This window comes from Schistocerca gregaria, chromosome 2, assembly GCF_023897955.1.
Source record: "Schistocerca gregaria isolate iqSchGreg1 chromosome 2, iqSchGreg1.2, whole genome shotgun sequence".
Taxonomy (NCBI): Eukaryota; Metazoa; Arthropoda; class Insecta; order Orthoptera; family Acrididae; genus Schistocerca; species Schistocerca gregaria.
In genome coordinates this window covers 182,340,610-182,365,465 of record NC_064921.1, presented here as the reverse complement: position 1 = coordinate 182,365,465, position 24,856 = coordinate 182,340,610, and the positions used below count along the sequence as shown (strand labels likewise).

At 43.3% G+C, this 24,856-nt stretch overlaps 1 protein-coding gene across 1 annotated transcript in view; it reads left to right on the top strand.

The window, feature by feature from the left end:
* LOC126335614 (farnesol dehydrogenase-like) overlaps nt 1–24,856 on the top strand; it is an 84,460-nt gene that overhangs the window by 45,649 nt on the left and 13,955 nt on the right. Inside the window, exon 3 of the mRNA XM_049999067.1 lies at nt 22,551–22,703. Within this exon, the coding sequence (XP_049855024.1) occupies nt 22,551–22,703 (153 nt within the window). The remainder of the gene's footprint in view (nt 1–22,550; nt 22,704–24,856) is intronic.

Below are 24,856 nucleotides of genomic sequence, written 5' to 3'. Positions count from 1 at the left end.
CGACGACGGCTTCATTATCCACATATGCAGGTACACTTCAAAGCGTTTCTAGCGATACTTTTTCTTTTTCGTCTTATGATACTATATAGTGGTATTTATCAAAATACAGTCATGCAGCATGTCACAATGAAGATGTTTTATTAGGCTTCTGAGTTTCCGATAAACGTCGACATTAGTCACAGCGTGAGAATCATTAGCTCTGGTGACTCAGAAACTGACCTAAGCTTGAATTCTGCACTCAAACCTGCAATAGCTCTGACGTGTAGATCGTTTCGTGAGTTCGATTCCCGGCGGGGTCAGGGATTTTCTGTGCCTCGTGATGACTGGGTGTTGTGTGCTGTCCTTAGGTTAGTTACGTTTAAGTAGTTCTTAGTTCTAGGGGACTGATGACCATAGATGTTAAGTTCCATAGTGCTCAGAGCCATTTCAACATTTTTTTTCGTTTCTTGAGATAGCTTAGGGAGTAAGTAGTAAGTTTCTTGACTCTTCCCGGATTACAGAGCTCCTCTTCATCGTGTACGAAACATTTGTTTCAATGTACAACAGTGAGACTGGTTCAGAATTCTCCTTTGCTTGCTGGCTAAATTCACTAATGTCTAAAGAAGACACTCTTTTTAGTTTTTTCCCTGCCTTTCATTTAACGAAATAGGTAAGAGTCGTATTGGACAGACAGGCAGTTCCAAGGAACCGGTCACCTCTTTGTTAGTTATGTTTCTTTGTGGTTGGCCCATTGGCTTAGAATTAGAAACCAGCATCTGTCTTTTTTACAGTTAGCTGCTTGTGAAAATTTTACCTTAGATAGATTTGGAAGCATAATCAGAGACTGATAAGACAAAACATTCTGGCCACTTCCCATCGCGAAATTGGATACCACACGGTGGCGTTGCGGGCACGTGACGCGGAAACAAATTGCTTTACGCGGAGCAGCCACGTATGGGGAATCACCCCATTGAAGATATGGGCTGCCAATGGGGAAATACATTGAGTTAAGTGATTTTGAAAAAAGGCAGACTATTGTTATGCAGAGCCTGTGAACGAGTATCCCGGAAACTTACTACTGTCGAGGGCATCGGAGAGAGGTTGAGTGACGGTGAAACTACCACTAGGCTCTAAATTGTTGGACCTCCATGGCTCTACACAGCACCGGTGTTTGCTGACTTATCTGCTCTGTAAAGTAGGGAAGCTCGTGATCTGTTCCATCTCTGCCGGAAGGGCACAATCCTGATGCATGCACAAGTGTTTCGGAGCACACCGCACATCGTACAATACTGAACATGGAGCTACAAAGAAAACCTCTCCTACGTGTTGACATGTCAATTACTATCGCTGTGGGCAAGGGACAGTCTCGATTCCATCGAAGAAAACGAATCGGATTCTCGGCTGAATCGTATTTTTGGTACATTATTTCGCTGATCGACTCCACAAACATCGTCATCAAGGTTACGGCGTCTCGAAACGAGTAGCTCGCTACGGACGCAAGCTGCCGGGAATGTATTATGCTATTGGAGACAGTCTCCTGAGCATTCATGGTACATGTGCTAGTAATCTAAGAGATTCTAACAGCTGCAAGCCACCTGCACCCTTCATACTTGTCTTTCCAGACGGCAATGTTATCTTTTAGCAGTATAATTGTCCGTGTCTCCGAGCCAGAACTTTGCTACAGTGGTTTGAGAAACATTTAGTTCACATCTCGGCGACCAAATACGTCTGATGTATATCGTATTGAAACCATCTCGCTCGCTTTCGGGTGCCATCACCGCATACACAAATCAACGAATGCCACATACATCCACAAACCTACCAACAAACTATCGGAGCTCTCATGCGCGGTTTCAGTGACGTATTTCGTTCCAAAGACCGAAAAACAAGCTATTAAGCAGGTGGTAATAACGTTTCAGTTCATCAGTGTATATACAGAGGGGCGAAGGCGTAAAAGTGGTGATTGTGGAACTCTGGCTGGTGATGGCGAAATGCTAGTCTAACTAATTATTCTTGGGTGCTGCTTCATTGTTTAGAGTCATGAAGTAGTTATTAGGGACGACACTGAATGTTTTTAGACAAGCGCTGTTAGGACAGTAACACGTAGTAAAAATAAACAGACTGCTCTATATGGGTGCCTGCTGCATTTATATCAGTTTACCCCAACAATGATGTTACAAATAACAATAAATTGAGACAGTATTGCGTTTTTACTTAGCACTTCCGGGCTGAGATGATTTATGTATGGAACACGACGTCTCAGCCCGGAAGTGTTAAGTGATGACAACACCTGCTGGAAAAGCCTTCATTCTGTGATCAGTATTGCGTTTCTTTCTGTTTCTCGATGATTCTGTTATCTAATTCTCTCTTCCGCTTAGCAGAATGACGTATTTTCTCGTCATAAACGGGAATATGAACTATTATTTATTAAATTTTGCAAATGGAAAGATTTATATCTCTGACTTCTGATTGATACCTTTATTTCCGGAATATATCTTGCTAGTATCGCATGTACGAACGCATTCTGTATATACACACTACATGCCGGAGCTGCTGCAAAACATCCATAGGGCCATTGTTGTGAAATAAATCTCTAGAAATGTTAAAATCAGTGCTTAAGACAATGATGTTCTGGTAGTGACCAAAATTTTATTTTGATAATACCTTTTTATACTCCCTTTAACCACATAAAAATACTATTTTTCAGCTGATAATGTGACTTCTACTGTTTTTTGGAATTCACAAGTAATAATACTCATAGATTACTTGGAAAGTGGTAGAACCATACCTGGACGCTATTATGCTCCATTATGGGATCGTTTTAAACTTGTGGCACACAAAAAGCACTCTTTCAGCAACATAATGTACCATCCTATAAGCGATAACAATGGTCTGAAGTGGTTCATCACCCACTTAAATCATCAGTTCCAAGTGACTTCACGCGCAGGTTACTGCTTCCTGTTCCCCAACTTGAAACTTTGGCTTTCTGGGGAGAAATTTTCATTAAATGAAAACATTATATTCACAATCAATGAATATTACGTGGAGTTTGACAGAGGCTCTTTCTCTGATCGTATGAAAAAGTTGGAAGGTCGCTGGACCAAGCTTGTATTCCTCAAAGGAAACAATGTCGAGAAGGAAGGTGAGTTGTTTACCTAGCAAAGTTTTCTTCCTTATTTTTTTACGAGACATATTAAACCACGCTGGTACTGCCAGACAGGTTAAAATCTATTGTTTCCACTACGCCTAAATTGACTTTAGCGTTAGGTTGCAATCATGTAGTCTTGTGCGTTGTTTTTCACTCTTGTTTTGTGGTGAGCTATCATAACTATTTCCGACGGCTCGTTCATAAAATTCTCAGAGCTTGAAAATAGGACATATTTAAAACTATTTATTTTCAGGATACTTGGATTATCTAGCAAGTTAGAGACCTATAAATGCTTGTATTGTCATATAAAAATTGAATCTTTGTTTGAAAAACCAGAGGAACGTGATCTCGTAGATACACAGTTACAAATTTTCTTACGGGGTTATAAACATGTGTGAAACTTTTCCTGCTAGGCTTAACATTACACCGCATTCAGCTTTCATTGTCAGAAAACTATCTACTTTCCTTACAATTCATTAGCCGAGCGGTCTAAGGCGCTGCAGTCAAGGACTGTGCGGCCGATCCCGGCGGAGGTTCGAGTGCTCCCTCGGGCATGGGTGTGTGTGTTTGTCCTTAGGGTAATTTAGGTTAAGTAGTGTGTAAGCTTAGGGACTGATGACCTACGCACTTAAGTCTCATAAGATTTCACACGCACTTGAACATGTTGCCTTACAATTCACAGTGTACAAATACAGGGGAAAAAATAACTGTGTATTGCCGTTGAAGGGTAATACACACATCAAAAATGTTATGCATCACGACGGTTCCCAGAACTCCTAAAGATAGACGTTAACTGTGGATATTGTGTCACAGACACAGTCCCTTTGACTGGTCAGAGATGTCACTAAACCCACGTAAAGATTTAACCAACCATGCATGAGCACCGCCTATTACACGGAGGGGTCCGACAGTTGATAAGTTCCAGTCATTCCACCAGGAAGGAGGTACACGGCTCTTGTTCTCTGTTGGTTCAGTCATGCGTCGACAGTCAATACCGCGGTTCGATCGCGTCCTGATTGTTACTTTGTGCCAGGAAGAGACCTCAAGAAGGGAAGTGTCCAGGAGTCTTGGAGTGAACCAAAGCGATATTGTTTGGACATGGAGAAGATACAGAGAGACAGGAACTGTCGATGAAATGTCTCTCTCAGGCCGCCCAAGGTCTACTACGGCATTGGATGACCGCTAACTACGTATTATGGCTCGGAGGGACCCTGACAGCATTGCCACCATGTTGAATAGTACCTCTAGTGGAGCCACAGGACGTCGTGTTACGACTCAGACTGTGAGCATTAAGCTGCGTGATGCGCAACTTCACTCCTAACGTCAATGGAGAGGTCCATCATTGCAACCACGACACAACGCACCGCGGTACAGATGGGCCCAACAACATGCCGAATGGACCGCTCAGAATTGGCATTACGTTCTCTTTACCGACGAGTGTTGCATATGTCTTCAACCAGACAATCGTCGGAGCGTGTTTGGGGGCAACCCTGTTAGGATGAACGCCATAGACACTGTCCAGCGAGTGCAGCAAGGTGGAGGTTTCCTGATGTTTTGGGGTGACATTGTATGGGGCCGATGTACGCCGCTGGTGGTCATGGAAGGCGCCATAATGGCTGTACGATACGTGAATTCCATTCTCCGACCGATAGTGCAACCATATCAGTAGCATACTGGCGGAGCATTCGTCTTCATGGACGACAATTCGCGCCCCCATTGTGAATCACTTCCTTCAAGATAACGACATCGCTCAACTAGAGTGGCCAGCGTGTTCTCCCGATATGAACCCTATCCAACATGCCTGGGATAGATTGAAAAGGGCTGTTTATGAACTACGTGACCCACCAACCACTCTGAGGGATCTACGCCGAATCGCCGTTGAGGAGTGGGACAATCTGGACCAACAGTGCCTTGATGAACTTGTGGATAGTATGTCACGACTAATACAGGCATGCATCAGTGCAAGGGGTCCGGTGTGTACAGCATTCTGGACCACAGCCTCTAAAGGTCTCGCTGTATGGTGGTGCAACATGCAATGTGCGGTTTTCGTGAGCAATAAAAAGCACGGATATGATATTTATGTTGATCTCTATTCCCATTTTCAGTATGGGTTCTGGAACTCTCGGAACCGAGGGATGCAAAACTTTTTTTTGATGTGTGTAAATTAATTTCCGATTTTTTAATACCTATTTCTCGAGGTATTGGTACAATTTACAGCGGCCAAAAGAACACATTTCACTCATTTTACATAAGCAACATAATGTGTACTGTGTTAATATAATACTTCAAAGTTTGCAACTGATGTTTTATTTTTAATGCTCATTGCCTTCATTTCATCTTAACGATTGACAACCGTGTCAATCATTATTGTTAATCTGCTACTATTATTGTTGTTGCGGTTGGTGAAGGTGTTCATGGTGACGGTGGTGGTGGTTGGTGGTGGTGGTGGATGTGGTGGTTGCAGTGGCAGCGGCGGTGGCGACTTCGGCGTCGGCGGTGTGTGTGTGTGTGTGTGTGTGTGTGTGTGTGTGTGTGTGTGTGTGTGTGTGTGTGTGTGACATGCTGTCTATGATAGTCCATCTTGTCTGAACTTTAGCCTTCTTTGCACTTGATGGAAAGTTTAACAACTGCGCAATGTAGAAAAGATCCGCTACGAGTGTATTTCTTTGTTGTTGGGCGTTTTCGTTTACAATTTCCAATCAACGTTTCATGTTCGAGAATGGCTCGGAGTTTTTGAATTTTTGTGTGTATTGCTAAACCAAAAGTTCGAATCACATGCACACCCTCTAGTTTTCGGTTAGTTTTATTAACGAACATGAAAACTGACGCTGGTCTCGACAGACTAGATAAGACGTTTCATTTCCAGAAAAACATTTGGTACATTATATGTGGTTTTCCCGAATGAGGGAATCGTTAAAACGATTCCACTTCCACTCTCTTTTAAAAGACATCATCTGTGAAAGTAATGTAGCATCCTGCTACCATCTCGAAATATCATACATTTGCCGAAACGGAAAAATTCGTATTGAGCGAGACGGCGCTGTGGATAAAGATGCCAGTGTTGTGGATTTTACACTCCCCGTTCAGCGATCCCCACGAAAATTTCCTTTGGTTTCTTGGCTTATTTTAATGCTCAGCTCACTATGATTTCTTCAAGGTCACCGCAGGTTTCCAAACATAATCCGTGTTAAATTGAACCAGTGTTCTGTCCCTAGTTACCACGATATCGACGAGGCGTTAAGACTTCTTTCACTTCGAAAGTTGTCATCCGGCGGAACTTGATTGTGGCTTGATTAGGGGCAAGAGGTGAAACAGCGACGTCATCGGTCCCATCGGACAAGGGAAGGAATGGGAAAGGAAGTCGGCTGTGCCCCTTCAAAGGAACCATTCCTGCATTTGCCTGAAGCGATTTAGGAACATCACGGAAAACTTAAATCAGCATGACCATAAGCGGGTTTGGACCGTCGTTTTCCTGAATGCGAGTGCAGTGTGCTAACTACTGCGCCACATCGCTCGGTCATGACAGAAGGTATCAAGTCCAATACATAGAGAAGAGTTTAATACACAGCATCTTCCCCGTCCTATATTGGCCTATTCAGCATGACAAAACATGGAACGCAATCTTTCGTATTAGATGAACTATAGTAACGGAGGCGAGTTATTATTTCAACCTTCAGAACTTCATTACCTTCTCTCTGTACAGCATCATGTATTTTGTTGTATCTGTGTACTGACGTGACGATTGCGAAAACCATTGCCCAGTAGTACGAAAAACTATGAGTTGCTCACGGTTGTGACTAACAACATGCTGCAGAGTTGAAACTAACTTTCATAGGATTAGGCAACTAAAACGTCCACGGAAGAACTCAATCTACAGCACAACTGTTGTAACAGTTCCTGCGTGTAGAATCCATCAAAAACACTCCTCATACTTAATACTGCGTTTCGTTCCCATGGTTGGTAGGGAAGAATTCTGTAACTGAACTTTATGTATTTTAAGAATAGCAAATAATTATTGATACAGACCTGTGCTCATATAGGTGCTGTCATTTCGTTTCCAGCACTACCCCTCTAAATGCGAGGGTTTATGTGTGATGGCTGTCAATCAAGTGATCGCAACTACCTGTTCGGGCCTAAAAGGTGGATTAAATTAGTCCTGCATTGACAATCTGCAGCTGGAAGTAACGCTTGGATTAGTACTCCGTGACAATACTCCACTCAAACTTGATCAAGATCAATACTTAGACTGTAATCCTAGGAAAGGTAGAACAACTGGGTACTGAAAATACTTTTATTATAAAAACCACTCTTAAAGAAACAAAGCAAAGTGAACACTCACGGGGGGCGTGCCGGAGATAAGTCCGAGCAGTCGCAACGCTTTCTGTGTCCTATGTGGCTCAGTTACCAGCACGGTACCTGAGCGTGTTCGGTCAGAGGGTTAGCTACCCTCTGTAATAAAAAACTGAGTGAACGGATCAACCAAGAACCTGAACGGGTGTCATCGGCCGTCCGCCCCGAACATATTCAACGAACAACTTAGAACAAAATAAGAAAAAAATCGGTTAGAGTGTCTGCTCTGTAGGCTGGAGGTCCCGGGTTCGAATCCTGGTCGGGCCACACATTTTTCAACTGTCCCCGTTGATATTTATGAACGCCTGTAAGCAGCTCAAGGTCTGGATTTCATTATAATATCGTTATTGACATAGAACGTTAACTCCTGGTCATTCGTATAAATTTGAGATTTGCAAAACTTTTATGACGTGACTCTAAATCGCATACCCCATTATACAACAGAAACATTTAAGTCGTTGATATTTAAGATCGATTTCAAGAAAGCTTCTGCACTTACGGCCGGCCGGAGTGGCCGAGAGCTTCTAGGTGCTACAGTCTGGAACAGCGCGACCGCTGCGGTCGCAGGTTCGAATCCTGCCTCCGGCATGGATGTGTGTGATGTCCTTAGGTTAGTTAGGTTTAAGTAGTTCTAAGTTCTATGGGACTGATGACTTCAGAAGTTAAGTCCCATAGTGCTCAGAGCCATTTTCTGCTCTTACGGGCACTAAAAGTAAAGACTTCTGCGGTCAAGCAAATGGAGCTTAACACATGTACCCTTTAAGAGTACCTATCTGCCGACCCGTGGCTCGTATATCGACGAATTCAGTGCATTAAAGAGCAATTCAGCGGTGGTGATCTGGACACTGCTGCCATTGGTCGTCCAGGCGAAGTGCGTTGCGCAAATTAAGGTGCTGACTACGGAAAGGACGTCAAATGGCGTCTGCAAACTGCTGGAGTACAAGCTACTTCCGTACAAGGTAGCGGACACGAATCAAAAATTCCGCTTGCTCAAAAGCCAGGAGCAGAGACTTCTCTTACGTGTGCGGTAATAAAGAAGCACTTCATAGAGCTTCCGTCACCACAAAGAAGCACAGGTTGTATCTCTGCTCATAGGGGGACGAATGGCGCCATTTGTAATGGCGACATCAGCACTTTGGAACCTAATGCTGAGACTGTTATCTTACATCGTCCAGCAATGTCTCAAAACGCTGTCCAGCAAAGTGTGACTTACCGACACCTTGCTAGCAATGTCTCAGAACACTATCTAGAGAAGTGGTTCCTACTGACAGCAACCAGAGAGCTCTCAAAATCGCTGTCTAACCAAATGTGTCCTACCAACACCAGACAGAATGTCCACGTCGTAAGCGTGAACTCTCATTACAGCTAATCATCTTCCCCGTTGAAAGCGGAATACTTCCTGCAGCATGTATTCAGTCCAGTAGAAACTTCTAGAACAAATTGTGACCCCACCTCCATCTACAATGCAGCCAACCAAATCAGTTTCCGAATCTTTTGTCTTTTGGTAGCATCAGGGCAAAGCACCTCGCATGGGAACTTCTTGCGACCGCTAGCCCGCATTTGCGGCAGGCATTCCATTTGAATTTCTCGTGTTAAAAAAGCCTGCAAGTGGCCTTCTAAGATGCTATCATTACGAACACACGCTTCCAGCATTATATCGTCCCCGACTCCTAAGCAACCACAGGTTTGGTGTCTAAATCTTGCCGACTTGCACAGTACATAATTTGTATCTAAAAGTTCTTTCCTTTTTCTTGTTTCCAGTATATCTAGCCACATTATGCCATTCGATCCATTGATCTCGATGTACTTTGCCAGCAAGCATGCTGTCAAGACTCTGCTTGAAGGGCAACGGAAAGACTTGGTTGCCAGGAATAGCAAGATACGATGTGGGGTAAGTTTCATATACATTGCGTTACTACATTTCTAAGACTCTGAGCACGAATGATGGTGTAGATGTTGTGGTTAAGCAAATATACTTTTCAATCACACATAATTTTCTAAGCAGGTAAATACACTGTTCAAGCAAGGGCATGGAAATTTCAGAAAAGGAAACTGAGTGGTTTAAAAAAATAATAGTTATTACACACGAAAAATCTAATTATAAGTTTGATTTATGTCAAGACGGCATATGGTTCTACAGGTAAAGCAACGTTAAAGACCACGTCATAGGAATTCAGGCTTCGTGATAGATATAGGAGGTTAATTGAAGAAACCACCGCTAACACAATTCCACAGACGAATCATCCACCATACAGCAGACTACGTGAACCTGTAAAACTTACTGTCTCTCTGATAAACTGCTCAGAGTTTCTATCTCAGGATCTCAGCCAGAAAATTGACCTCCGCAGCAAAGCTCTTAGTGGCCGAGTTACGCATACAGAACCCCGTCTCCTTTGTTCCACAATCCCACTACCTCACGCCTTCGCTTCACCCTTCAATCCCCTCCTGCTATCCGACCTTGACACAAGCTCCCTTGGGTACCTTGCTTGACTGACCTACCTGAAAGAATGAATACTGTCAAGAAATGAAATGAAACGACACATGTTGGGCGCTAATATGTAGTAAAAATGATCAGACAATAAAAACGTGTGGCAGTAATAATACGAATTTCCGGGACTGGTATGATGTAGACTCTGCTCAGCAATTAGACTTGATGCGGGTAATTAATTATTTAGTCTCCCATGATGAAATCAGTTATACAGGATGTCAAAAGTGTCCTGACATGACTCGCCAGTCTGCAGCTAAGATAGCATGGTGCCGTGTGGCTGTTGACAGACAGATGGTGCCTTTTATCTTCGCATTTCTGTGTACCCGCTGCTTTATAGGCGACACCCAGAACAGTTTAACCCACTTCCTGTCCGCTGTTTCCCTCTTAATCGTTCTGCAGGTAAAAACCGTCACGCGATAGGTGCCAAAGAGCTGTTTTCCCATTCACATCGGCCGTTTGCTATCCCTCAGTGCTTGTGTCATTTCTTTTATCTGCACTAATTTCACTGCTAAGGTTGCTTTCAAGTTTAATTTTTGCAGTTGTAGGTAAGACAGCAAGAACACAATCGTAACATTGTTCTGAACGAGATGAATACAATTCTCATTCAGTCTGAACACTGAACAGAAGACAGACTGAAATGACCCATGAGTGCCAAATCAGAATTCCCACTCTGAAAGAGTATCACCTCATCACTTACAATGTCCTCAAATGAACCAAATCCAGTACTCAGTTTTCTCCTCGTTCCCCCAGTAATTTTTCTTCCTATCTACGTGATTATGTAGCTCTCAATTCGTTCGAGCAATCAATCATTCATGATAGGAAACACAGTCATAGCTCAGTAACTTAAAATGATTCAGATGTTTTACTTGTTAGAATTAAATCAGGCGATGATTCTACTTCTCTGCAGGCTCGTGCTTTGCGGCAGTCTGCTAATCTGTACAAATAAAATGCCTCGTAATTTCGGGAGCGTTGTATAATCAGTCGGGAAACCTCATATCAAGCGGATATTTGGCTTTGATGAAGTTTAACCTTCCGAAGAAGTAATGGAGATCTTGGATTATTAAATGCAGGTTCGTATCCAGTCTTTCGGAAGTTCCCTTCTGATTAACATCTACACAATATATCGATGAATATCATTAATTCTCAAATGTCAAATACACACCTTTTGTATGAAGGAGCAATATATATATATATATATATATATATATATATATATATATATATACAGGGTGATTCAAAAATGCATGTAAATATTTTAAGGGTGTATTTGTGAGGTAAATATAAGACAAAAATGTTCTATACAATTTTTGCTATACTTGGCTTATTACAGAGTTATGAACAAAACATGATAATACATTCAATACAACGTAAAGTATTTACTTCCCAGAGTTCACAGTTTAATTACAGTGCATTTGGACTAAAAACGAAAACTGGTAAATAAACGTGACGTAACAAACTGAAACAATTCCTCGCGAATACTGTATTACTTTAGTTCCTGTTGATTGAACTAAATCAATGCAAAATAACTAAGGAAAATACGTGAAGAATTTACGGACTGTACTGTACTGTATTTGCTCAAATCTTAATGCAATGCATGTTCAAAATGCTGTCCCTGAACTTGCAGACAGACCCGTGCTCGTCGCCGCAATGATCTCTGCACATTACACAGTCCGTTCAACTCTCCACGAATAATTTCACAACCACCTTCAATTCTTTGTTGTAGCACTTCTCTGTTCGGTACTGCAGAAGAATACACCAATGTCTTTAGTCGGCCCCATAAATAAAAGTCTAAAGGGTTCAGGTCAGGTGATCTGGCTGGCCAAGCAATTGGTCCTCCGCGACCTATCCATCGATGTGGATACGCATCATTGAGGTACGCCCTTACGTTGCGGCTGTAATGGGCAGGAGCACCATCGTGCATAAACCACAAGGTGGCTCGTATTGCAAGAGGGACATCCTGTAACAATCCAGGCAATTCCCCCTCCAAAAATTCGCGGTGAGCGTGCCCAGTCAGCCCTGGAGGTAGAACATGAGGTCCGAGTAAGTCATTCCCCACAATACCACACCAAATGTTTATGGAGAATTGATGTTGATATCCACGCACAATTCTCGCGCCAGGATTCTCGACAGCCCACTGGTGCATATTATGCGAACTGATTACACCCGCAGGAGTAAACATGGCCTCATCTGTGAATAATATCCGCCGAATGAACATTGGATCATTCAAATGACGCTCTTGTAACCACTGGCAGAATTGCTGACGGCGAGGATAGTCTGCAGGTGTCAATTCGTGCACTTTGTGCAGGTGAAATGGATGCAACTGTTGTCTCCGAAGCAGCCGCCATACAGTAGATTGTGGAAGTCGTACAGCTGCACTAATTTGTCTCGTACTGATGGCTGGATCTTGGTCTACCAGGTCCAAAACATGTTCCTCGACGTTCACTGCATGCTCAAGTGGTCGACCTGAATGTGGCCCAGGACGAATGCCATACTCCCGCATACGTCTGTCCACAGATACAAACGTCTGATGACTTGGTAACCGTCGTCTTGGAAACAGCTCACTGTACCTTCGTCTTGCTGCAAGTGCGTTTCCATCTGCTGCACTATACACAAGGTGCGTATCAGCATACTCACTGTTTGAGTACATCATGTGCACGAAACCTGTAGCCTTCCGACGATGAATGAACGACAGGAAGTACGTTTCCGTTACCAACAACATCAGCGCCATCTTATGTACAGTAGGAGTAAACAGCAATTGCAAACAAAAACAAACACTATTCATGCAGTTTCGAATCAACTGTTGGAAGATACGTATGTGCATTACGTACCAGAATATGGCATCCTGCTGCTTGCACTGACGTCGTTTTGATACGGACATGACTTTCGTATTTTAACGATAACTCTGGAATTAAACGTTTATGGAAAAACATTTATAGAACATTTTTGTCTTATATTTACCTCACAAATACACCTTTAAAATATTTACATGCATTTCTGAATCACCCTGTATATATATATATATATATATATATATATATATATATATATATATATATATATATATATATATATATATTCCTGGAAATTGAAATAAGAACTCCGTGAATTCATTGTCCCAGGAAGGGGAAACTTTATTGACACATTCCTGGGGTCAGATACATCACATGATCACACTGACAGAACCACAGGCACATAGACACCGGCAACATAGCATGCACAATGTCGGCAGTAGTACAGTGTATATCCACCTTTCGCAGCAATGCAGGCTGCTATTCTCCCATGGAGACGATCGTAGAGATGCTGGATGTAGTCCTGTGGAACGGCTTGCCATGCCATTTCCACCTGGCGCCTCAGTTGGACCAGCGTTCGTGCTGGACGTGCAGACCGCGTGAGACGACGCTTCATCCAGTCCCAAACATGCTCAATGGGGGACAGATCGGTAGATCTTGCTGGCCAGGGTAGTTGACTTACACCTTCTAGAGCACGTTATCTCTGTAACGAGTAGTAGATCAAACTTTCCTGGTGATTTTGTTTGTATTACGATAATCATGTACTTTAATGAACTACACAGTCAATTAAGATGCGGTAATATTTAATTTTTGCTTGCAAAGCGTGAGGCATCTTGATGTATATTATGGTGTACAGTTTTTTTCCGAGCTATCAACTCTGACGTTGTCTTTGGAACTGTCTCATATCCCAGTGCCACCTTCTTTGGTTGCCGCATGGAGTGACCGCGAGATTTGAGGTGCCATGTTACGGATTGCGTGGCCCCACCCGCCGGAGGTTTGAGCCCTCCCTCTGGCACGGGTATGTGTGTTGTTCTTAGCAGAAGTTAGGTGAAAATAGTTTAATTAGTGTGTGAGTCTGGGCACCGACGACCTGAGCAGTTTTGTCCCTTAGGAATTTACGCGCGCACACACCCTTCGGCTGCGTTTCCATATATTCTTCTATTGTCTAAGTAAGAGTTTTGGTAATTAAAAACAACTTATTCTTTCTTCCTTTTCTAATAAGGCAATTATGTTATGCTCGTGTTTGTGGTGGACAATTAATGGTTTCTATATTCGCAAAGCATATGTTGCAGAAATGCAACTGCTCAGATCGAATACTTACGGTAAGTATTTAACAACGTGAAAAGTGCTGTAGGCGTAGTTTTTAGAAGTTGCGGACAATACTATCCAACAGATACGGTCTATAAAGCTTTAAGAAAGCCCTCTGATTGCCAACTCCAGTTATTTACACAGAATTTAGTAGTGTCTTCGTTTATATTTTTCTGGTATATAACCCGATGCATTATCGCTGTCTCTCCAAGATCGGTGACATATAGCTAATCAAAAATGTTAAAATATGTACTTTGAGGATACATTGTGAGTAGTTAGATTCCGTCTCTCTCTTTGAATGCTTAGCTAACAAATTTTTCTGCAGTAATAAGACTGCTCAGGGTACTCATATGACAACGAATTTTATGGCCTAAATCTGAATTGTTGAATTCTAGCATTGGGGTACATATTTAAGCACTTGGCAACTACTTTGACGACTATGTGTACATGTGTAAGTTAACCGACGCTAATTTTTACAGTGCGACTTTTCTTGCGATTTTGTGACATCAGACAGCGATTTCCATGTGTTAACCTGAAATAGCAATTCAACCTTTGCCTTTTTTGTGCTGCTGATGCTGTTGCTGCCGCATTTTACAGACATTTTAGAATATCTGCCACATTTTAGATTCATAAAATAATTGAGTTACGATCTGCTGTGGCTTTTGATTGGTACTAGAGCCATCTATAGGTGAGGTACAGAGATAGACTGTGCAGTAATCTGCTGGTGACTGGAGAAACCGTGATATGCTATTATTTCGCGTTTTCTGGGTTTGTGGGATGGTATTTAAGGTAAAGCAAATGGTGGTTTTTAACTACACTCCGGGAAATTGAAATAAGAACACAATGAATTCATTGTCCCAGGAAGGGGAAACTTTATTGACACATTCCTGGGGTCAGATACATCACATGATCACACTGATAGAACCACAGGCACATAGACACCGGCAACAGAGCATGCACAATGTCGGCACTAGTACAGTGTATATCCACCTTTCGCAGCAATGCAGGCTGCTATTCTCCCATGGAGACGGTCGTAGAGATGCTGGATGTAGTCCTGTGGAACGGCTTGCCATGCCATTTCCACCTGGCGCCTCAGTTGGGCCAGCGTTCGTGCTGGACGTGCAGACCGCGTGAGACGACGCTTCATCCAGTCCCAAACATGCTCAATGGGGGACAGATCCGGAGATCTTGCTGGCCAGGGTAGTTGACTTACACTTTCTAGAGCACGTTGGGTGGCACGGGATACTTGCGGACGTGCATTGTCCTGTTGGAACAGCAAGTTCCTTTGCCGGTCTAGGAATGGTAGAACGATGGGTTCGATGACGGTTTGGATGTACCGTGCACTATTCAGTGTCCCCTCGACGATCACCAGAAGTGTACGGCCAGTGTAGGAGATCGCTCCCCACACCATGATGCCGGGTGTTGGCCCTGTGTGCCTCGGTCGTATGCAGTCCTGATTGTGGCGCCCACCTGCACGGCGCCAAACACGCATACGACCATCATTGGGACCAAGGCAGAAGCGACTCTCATCGCTGAAGACGACACGTCTCCATTCGTCCCTCCATTCACGCCTGTCGCGACACCACTGGTGCGGGCTGCACGATGTTGGGGCGTGAGCGGAAGACGGCCTAACGGTGTGCGGGACCGTAGACCAGCTTCATGGAGACGGTTGCGAATGGTCCTCGCCAATACCCCAGGAGCAACAGTGTCCCTAATTTGCTGGGAAGTGGCGGTGCGGTCCCCTACGGCAATGCGTAAGATCCAACGGTCTTGGCGTATATCCGTGCGTGGCTGCGTTCCGGTCCCAGGTCGACGGGGACGTGCACCTTCCGCCGACCACTGGCGACAACATCGATGTACTGTGGAGACCTCACGCCCCACGTGTTGAGCAATTCGGCGGTACGTCCACCCGGCCTCCCGCATGCCCACTATACGCCCTCGCTCAAAGTCCGTCAACTGCACATAGGGTTAACGTCCACGCTGTCGCGGCATGCTACCAGTGTTAAAGACTGCGATGGAGCTCCGTATGTCACGGCAAACTGGTTGACACTGACGGCGGCGGTGCACAAATGCTGCGCAGCTAGCGCCATTCGACGGCCAACACCGCGGTTCCTGGTGTGTCCGCTGTGCCGTGCGTGTGATCATTGCTTGTACAGCCCTCTCGCAGTGTCCGGAGCAAGTATGGTGGGTCTGACACACCGGTGTCAATGTGTTCTTTTTTCCATTTCCAGGAGTGTATTTATAGAGAAATGTTGATTTTCCAGTGCAGCCATCTGATAGTGACAGGAGCAAGGAAGAGAAAGTGGACTTGCGTCTATATACGTTTTCAGAGCTTGTGAGAAGGTGTTTATGGTACAAAACTAATTTTAGTGAATAAGAATTCCTACTTCGTCACTTATATTTTATAGCAAATGTTGGTTTTTAATTGTATATTGAGAAATATGCAATTTACTCGTTCCAGTATTAATGTCGCATGATATATAGCTTCAAATCAAAGTTACTAATGCGACGACTAATTAGTAAGTCCTTAAACGAACATTTGGAGTTAGTATTGCAAAAATATCAGCCGAGTGGAAGCACAAGGTTCGCGGTAGTGTTGGAGCGCAGGGTGCGGGGTGCTACATGCAAAATCCGTAGAACTGCTGGGGGCTGCGTAGCTGTGCTGATATCAACGAAATATGGCATGCATGTGAAATTCGCACCCGCGAATTCAGGGGGTGCTCAGATTGTGGGGCCTTAATGCAAAATCTGCGTAATTGTAGTGGGGATGAGGAGGCTCTCCCATCCTAGACCTTGGCACATGGCAGGATGTCGTGAGTCCTCAAATGACCGGAGATAGGGAAATCCTGATAATGGCATCAGTAAAATATGACATGAACAATTGCATGTGATTTTCCATAATGGTTTGTAGATTGGGTTCAAAGTTGTCTCGTTCTGTCCTTGCGCTATAGAAAGGACCAACTTAGTGTCGTGTGTGTGTGTGGTTTGGGAACGTATGAGCGCCCAACGTCGAGGTTATCAGCACCTTGACATCGATTAAAAGATACAAAGGTGGATAAGAACGAAAAATGACGTACACGCATGCACACGAAACGACCACACAATGACTATCGCACAGGCACTCTCACATGTATTACAACCAATGAGGAGGCAAGATAGCTAATTAAGAAAGTAAAACAGGGAAAACAAAACCACAAAAGAGCTAAAAGAACAGCAAAAGGAAATGAGACTGGTTAACAATTTACGAAAAAATTTGGGTGAGCCACCCACCCCGTTGACACATTAAAAATACCTCCCCAAAATCGTGTTAAAATGTGGGACAATCCACAGAACTTTAAAACCCGAAACACATTCATTTGAGCATTGCATAAAATAGACTGCAGATCGGCCGGCAAATCCGCTGCAGTCCGCTGGCCGGCAAATAAATTACAGTCCAATAAAATGTGGTGCACCGTGATCTGCACCACACATGTTAGGGTCCTCTCGCTGGAGTAAAAATCCATGCGTCATAGGGCTGTGGCCGATGCGAAGACGAGTAAGGAAGTACGCTACGGCCGAGTTTTGGGCTTGATAACACGGAGCTTGTTGTCGGTCACTTCTAGCCACTCATGTTCCAATCGACACAGGACTTTATACCTCAACAGCGAGGTGAGCGCATGCAGCGGGATAGCACAATGAAAGACCTGACGGTCACGACACGCCTCCTTGGCTTCTTGTTCAGCCCTTTCATTCCCCAGAATTCCCGCGTGCCCTGGTTCAAATGGTGCAAATGGCCCTGAGCACTATGGGACTTAACATCTGAGGTCATCAGTCCCCTAGAACTTAGACCTACTTAAACCTAACTAACCTAAGGACATCACACACGTCCATGCCCGAGGCAGGATTCGAACCTGCGACCGTAGTGGTCGCGCGGTTCCATACTGAAGCGCCTAGAGCCGCTCGGCCACTCCGGCTTGCGCGTGCCCTTTTACCCAGCACAAAGACACCTGCTTCCCCAGTCCCTCTAGTTGGAGGAGGGCGTTGTGGATAGTGTGGGTTCCTTTATCTGCTGGATACAAACGCTGGAGAGAGTAAAGGGCGCTCAAAGAATCCGAACAGACGAGAAATATAACACTGGGAGAAAGTCTCATCTGCTCCAGTGCCCACAAGATGGCATTAATTCTGCATCAAAGATGGGAAATCAAGAGGCAGTATGGCCTTGAGGACACGATCCGGGAAGACGACAAAGCAACTGAGTCACCCTGCTTAGATCCATCCATGAAAACAGCTACATGGTCGCCGTGCTCATATAAAACGGCACAAAAGACCCGATTAAACACGGAAGCAGGAGTGCTATCTTTTCTGTACCGCACCAAATCTAAAATCAAATTGGGGCCTCTCAAGTAACCAGGGTGGCAGGCGGTTAAAACCCTGGATTTGGGGTCTTACAGACTCCACACAAAGGGACACTAGCAGACGTTGCACACGGACCCCAAATGACAACGTTTGCCTGGGGCGGCGGGAAAACAGGCGGTCCAGAGGCGGATGAGCAACAATACCATGAGCAGGCGAGGTTGGAGTTGCAAGAAAGTTACAAACCTGGCGCACCAGTAGGAGCTGCCGCCGGATGGTAAGTTGCGGTTCCCCGGCCTCAGCACAGAGGCTGGGTATGGGACTGGTCCTGTAGGCACCCGTGGCCAGTCGAATCCCTGGATGGTGGACAGCGTCAGGGATCCGCAAATAAGACTGCCTCACTCACCCATACACTGTGCACCCGTAGTCCAGCCGTGAACGCACAAAAGCCCGTTAAAATTGGAAGAGACGCGCCCTGTCCTCTTCCCAAGACCTGTAGCTGAGGCACTTGAGGATGTTCAGTGCCTTCAGGATTCTGGCTTTCAAGTGTCGTAGATGTGGTAGCCATGACAACCTGAAGTCAAAAATTAGGCCCAGATACCACACTGTGTCTCTAAAATGTAGGACAGTATCACCTACGTGCAAGGCAGGCAAAATAAAAGGTCGACGAGAACGATTAAAATGAACACAAACACACTTATTGGCAGAAAACTGAAAACCCGTCTTTCCAGCCCACTCCTCCAATCGCCGCACTGTTAGTTGAAACTGATGGCTCACTGTTGCAACACTGTAGGAGGAACAGAAAACAGCAAAATCGTCCACAAATAAGAAGCACTGTGCTGAACTCCTCACTGTAGACGTTATACTGTTGATGGCTATGCCAAAGAGGGTAACACTTAAAACACTGCCCTAATGGACACCATTCTCCTGCTCAAATCTATCAGACATGTGTTACCAACTCTGGTCGGAAAAAGCCGCTGAGACAGGAAAGACCGTATGAAAATGGGGAGGTGCCCACGAAAGCCCCATTCATGCAGTTGTGCAAGAATACAGTATCTCCAAGTAATATCATATGCCTTACTGATATCAAAGAATATGCCGATACAGTGATGTTGACGGAGGAAAGCCTGCTGAACAGCTGCCTCTAGGAGAGTCAGGTTGTCGACCGTGGACCGATATTTGCAGAATCCACACTGAGAGCGGCTAAGAAGTTGCCTGCTCTCCAAAAGCCAGACCAGACGACGGTTAACCATCCGTTCCAGGGTCTTCCCTATACAACTCGTTAGGGCGATGCTCCGATAACTACTTGGAGTAGGGCGATCCTTTCCTGGTTTGAGCATAGGGACCAGAATTGCCTCCCTCCACGAGTTGGGGAAGTTATCTGTCTGCCATATTAGATTAAAACAGTAGAGGAGGATTTCCTGGGACGGTGTTGGCAAATGACGAAGCATGCAATACCGGATGTGGTCGTGACCGGCTGCAGTGTCAGCAGTCTAAGCCAGTTCCGATTCGAGCTCTCACATCTAGAAAGGGGAGTTGTAGGCCTCAGAACCGTTGGACCTGAAATCCAACTTTTCCCTGTCTACAGTTGCACGGTAGCGACAAAAAACGGGATCCTGGCTTGCATTGGCAGTAGTTTGCGCAAAATGCTCAGCCAGCGTCTGAGCAATGTCTCTGGGCACTGTTTGGAGGCACCCCTGTTTCAGTACTGCTGCAATCGGTAAATTACTGCGTGTACCTGTAATCCTCCGGATGGCTTCCCATACTTTTGTGGAACAAGTGGAACGGTTCACGGAATCCAGGAACTCCTGACATGACCTTTTTTTTTTTGCTCTCTTGACCGCTGTTGGACGGCATTTAAATTTAGGTCGTAAGATGTTTGCATCTACATTTCAGTTACTCAACTAGTAATGAGTTTGATATAAAGGAATCGCTTTTACATTTCTGTGAGGTAAGGGGCTAAGATGCTGAGAGTATTAAAAAGTAAATAACAAAATTATTTATCTCACATGAAAATACAGCTGGATAAATGCTGTGGTCAAGGATACAATCATGAAGTATCTGCGAATGGCAAATACAAAGGTTTGCAATCATAAAATGAAGCATGGGCGTACATTGTTCATCACACAACAAAATTTTGTACTAAATGATTACAGAATTAATGTATTGGAACTGCGACAATTTTACGAGAGAAGATCTTGTTCTTACGTGTTCCTTAGTGGTTCTCTGATTCAGTGGTGATAAAGAAAAGAAATTCATGAACTGACAAAAGTGTTACACTCTGAAGAAACTGTGTCCAACTAGATGGTCTTCCAGATTTGATACATTGTCTCCAGACAGAATTTCAAACAGATTTTGCTGAACTTATGCAGTACACTTTTGAAGAGAAGAATTTTAATTTGCTAATAGATGGAAACGTATGATTTTGTCCTGAATTTTTTATCCACATTAAGATTTAAAAAAATACTGATTTAGTTTTTAAACTACTGCATTCAGCTACTGCTGTTATTTCTGGACAGAGGTTCCTATCCTTGTTTTGTTCTTAAAGACGCTTTCAGCAACCCAACCCCCCACCCCCACCCAGGAAGGTGGTTGGAGTGTTCCTGGGACACTGTGTGTGTGTGTGTGTGTGTGTGTGTGTGTGTGTGTGTGTGTGTGTGTGTGTACACGCGAGTGCATAAAGGTTTGTCCCCTTATTTCGATTTCACCCTCTTGCCAGACCAGCTATCCAAAGGGTACACGTAGAAATGTTCAAAACGTTTGAGGGAGAGCTAACAAAGATCCTTCTCTTAAGTGTAACAGAACGTAATGGGAAACTGACAATGAGAGTTCAAGTGTCTAAAGTTAGCAAAAAGAGGCTTCATGTAACTTTACATAACCAGTAAATACGAATTTCTGATGACTTCCGGCTGAGTAATGTGAATATAAGTTTTTCCATTATCTAGGACCACACGCCATTCTATGAATTCGTTACACAACTAGGGGGAAGCATCTGTCTCAAAACACTTATGTACGGTTAGAAAAATAGTTGGCTTCTGAATGTGAGTGAGTGAGACCAGCCTTGAACTGTAGTGTTCATATGGCAAACATAGGCGACTCTAAGGAAGGTCAGACAAGAATTTACACGTTGTACTTATCAAACTGATCCAAGAACTTCTCAAGACTGACACCATCACCCAAATGAAGACAGTTAGTGGATTTAACTGCATATTTTCGATGGCGTCCTATGTAAGAAGTTTAGGGAACACTAACTGAATTAGGCCATAGAAATTGTTCTTGATTTATGAGTTTCATATTATTTGAACAGTGAAAATTACTAACAAGTCTACGTTATATTTTGTAGACTGTGCAAGTCCTGTAACGTAGCTGTAAAACCTTTACCGCTCATTGTATGAAAGCTATTCAGAACGTAAGGAGCAAATTGAAAACCACAGTGAAAATCCGATGGAACTTGTTTCAGATGTGTTCCGCAGTGTGCCTAGCATGCCCGCATATAGCCTCACGTCGATCTTTTCAGTTCTGAGCCCGCAGTGAAGGTGCAAAATGCCTAGAAAATATTCTCTCTGGCGATATGTAGGTCCCTTCCTGGAGGTTTACCTGATTTAATGCATTTCCTTCTTCATGACGATTCTCTGCCGCACACTGCAGGGGCGGTGACGCCGCTCCTGTAGCGTTTTCTATGAGAAGTGTTTGATCACTCATCATATAGCCTGGATTTGCTTCTTCTGTTTTCCATCTCTGCCCAAACGAACCGCCGGTTATGAAGACAACATTTTGCCACAGACAACGAGCTGCAGTCCAGCACAGAAAATTACGGAAAGCACGGAAGTCTGCCTTCCATGACGAGGGTATTGTACAGCTGGCACAATGCTAGGACAGATGTCTACGTCGGAGCTGCGACTATGTATAGATTTAGCTGGAACATGTAGGTAACTGTTGAAAATATAACATTTTTTATTTTCACTGTTGTTTCCATTTGGTGACTGATCGTTCCTTACTTGCTGAATAGACCTCGTGTATGTAAAATAGTTGAACTAGGATAATAAGTTCGAGAATTATATAAATGTTCGTTATGTAAATTACAGATTTCAAGGGGGAAATAAAACAAGTTGGAAAATCGAACATTATGTTTATTAACGTATGATTTTTGTTTTAGCAAATATCACCAGGACTTCTGAAAACAGAAATATTCAGTACCTTACAAAAGCATTCGACAGAAGCGCTGGAAAATATGCGATTGCCAATGATGGAATCTGAGGACATGGCGGATGCAGTTATCTATATGTTATCGCAACCTCCACGTGTTCAAGTACGTACAAATAACTGTCATAAAAGATGCAGATAGTCTTTTCTCTGTACAAAATATTCATTTAATTAGTCATTTCTTTTTCCTAGGAAAATTGCTGATAAGATTTCTATCACCGGTAACAAGTATGTTGCACAGATTTTGCATATTAAAAAAAATGGTGTTAGAAGTGTGATAAATGTTTAATTATGTATTTTAATGTTAGTAATGAAACATTCGTGGTTACATACCCCAATTTACAGAAATATTAAATTTATATTATAATAATAGAAGTAATATTAATAACTGAATAGTCACCTTGAAGTACGATAGTAGGCTTTAGAATATTGGCACTGTAGAATGGGCACGAAGAATTTATATGACACAGATGTTATTGATGTAATTGGAGAGAAGTGGTTGCTACGAAATAGTAGAAGCAAATTTAGTTTAGGTACTTGAAAAGAAATAAAGGAGAGTATAACAAGGATATGAACAATACGATATTAGAATGTTCTTGTGTTTACGTATGAAAACAATACTTTACTCGACGACATTACCAATGATCATACAGAAAACACTTCAACTTCTTGTTAAATACAGAATGTATGGCCCAGCTGGAAAACACTGTTTTGGGCACAGGGAAGGCGATTATGCTCATCTTTAAAATACTTTACGTGAGAAATTGGTAAGCAACTGCCTCTATCGTAATTCCGAATGCCTCACCAAAAATTTTCGCATTTGAACTGTTCGCAATATTTTATTACAGAACATTCTATTCCCTTTTACTCAGTCGATCTCTGTGCCGATGCCATCACACTTATTATGCCCCTCCCACAGCTACTGGCTGCATATGTATGCCTCCTTCCCAATGTGTATTTCTTCTCCCATTGGACTTTCTCCTATCTGTCTCTCTCCCACTCTCATTTTCTTCAAAAAAATCGTTTCAAATGGCTCTGAGCACTATGGGACTCAACTGCTGTGGTCATCAGTCCCCTAGAACTTAGACCTACTTAATCCTAACTAACCTAAGGACATCATACACATCCATGCCCGAGGCAGGATTCGAACCTGCGACCGTAGCAGTCTCACGGTTCCGGACTGCGCGCCTAGAACCGCGAGACCACCGCGGCCGGCTCATTTTCTTCATTTTCTTCATCAACTGTCGCTGATCTGGAGGGGGTGTGGGCAGGTTCCAGACCCCCAAGCCTATATATATGGACCCATTCATCTCTATTTTACATTTCCACTATCACCTGTATGCTTAGTTCCAACTTTTATTATCTTCATCGATCTCATTCTTTCTCGGTGCCAAATCCTGCCCCCCACTACCTCTCATTCTCTTTCGACGAAAGCATTTTTCAGCTAGTTGCATTCTTTCTCGTGTTACAGTGAATGTGCTGCTTATATAAGACGAATTCTGTAGCTCAGTATATATATATATATATATATATATATATATATATATATATATATATATATATATATATATATATATATATATATATATATATTTACGTACTTCTACATATGTAAACAAAGTTAAGTACACTTAATGTAAGGCTAAAACCAAATCGTCTCGTGTCCAAAGTAAACTCATTTTGCACTGCTTTACATATAAATGCACATTAGTTTTACGCTACACTTATAGTGTACCAAACCACACGTTCGATTTACAAGTATAAAAATTTTCTATGATAAATAATTTTTTTTAAGGTGCTTAGCCTGTCAGCTTACACCATCAAATACTTTCCAGATCAAGATGACCAATAGAGGTGTGGTGTGAAGTGACCAGTGACCTCAGACACATTCCAATAACCCCAGAATCCTTGACATCTGTTCACTACTTCAGTTGAAACTACAGTTACCTATCAGTCCAAATATTATGTGCGTATTACACATGAACAAGTGCAGTGAATTTGAACCTCTGGATCTCTGTAACAGATAGTGACATCGAGAAACGGTTATGAGTTCCTAGAGAACATTATCTTATGGACATATGGTGAGAATTTTGACGATTTACCATAAACAGAAGTTACAGGAGTGGCCAGCCGCACAACTGGTAATCTAATTACATAACAACACGGCTTTTCGTGGTTTCCTGAAGTATAGCCCTTGAACAAATAGTAATGTTATAAGCTGTCTAAGGGTCACCCTAGGCTATAGATTAGGGAAACAAC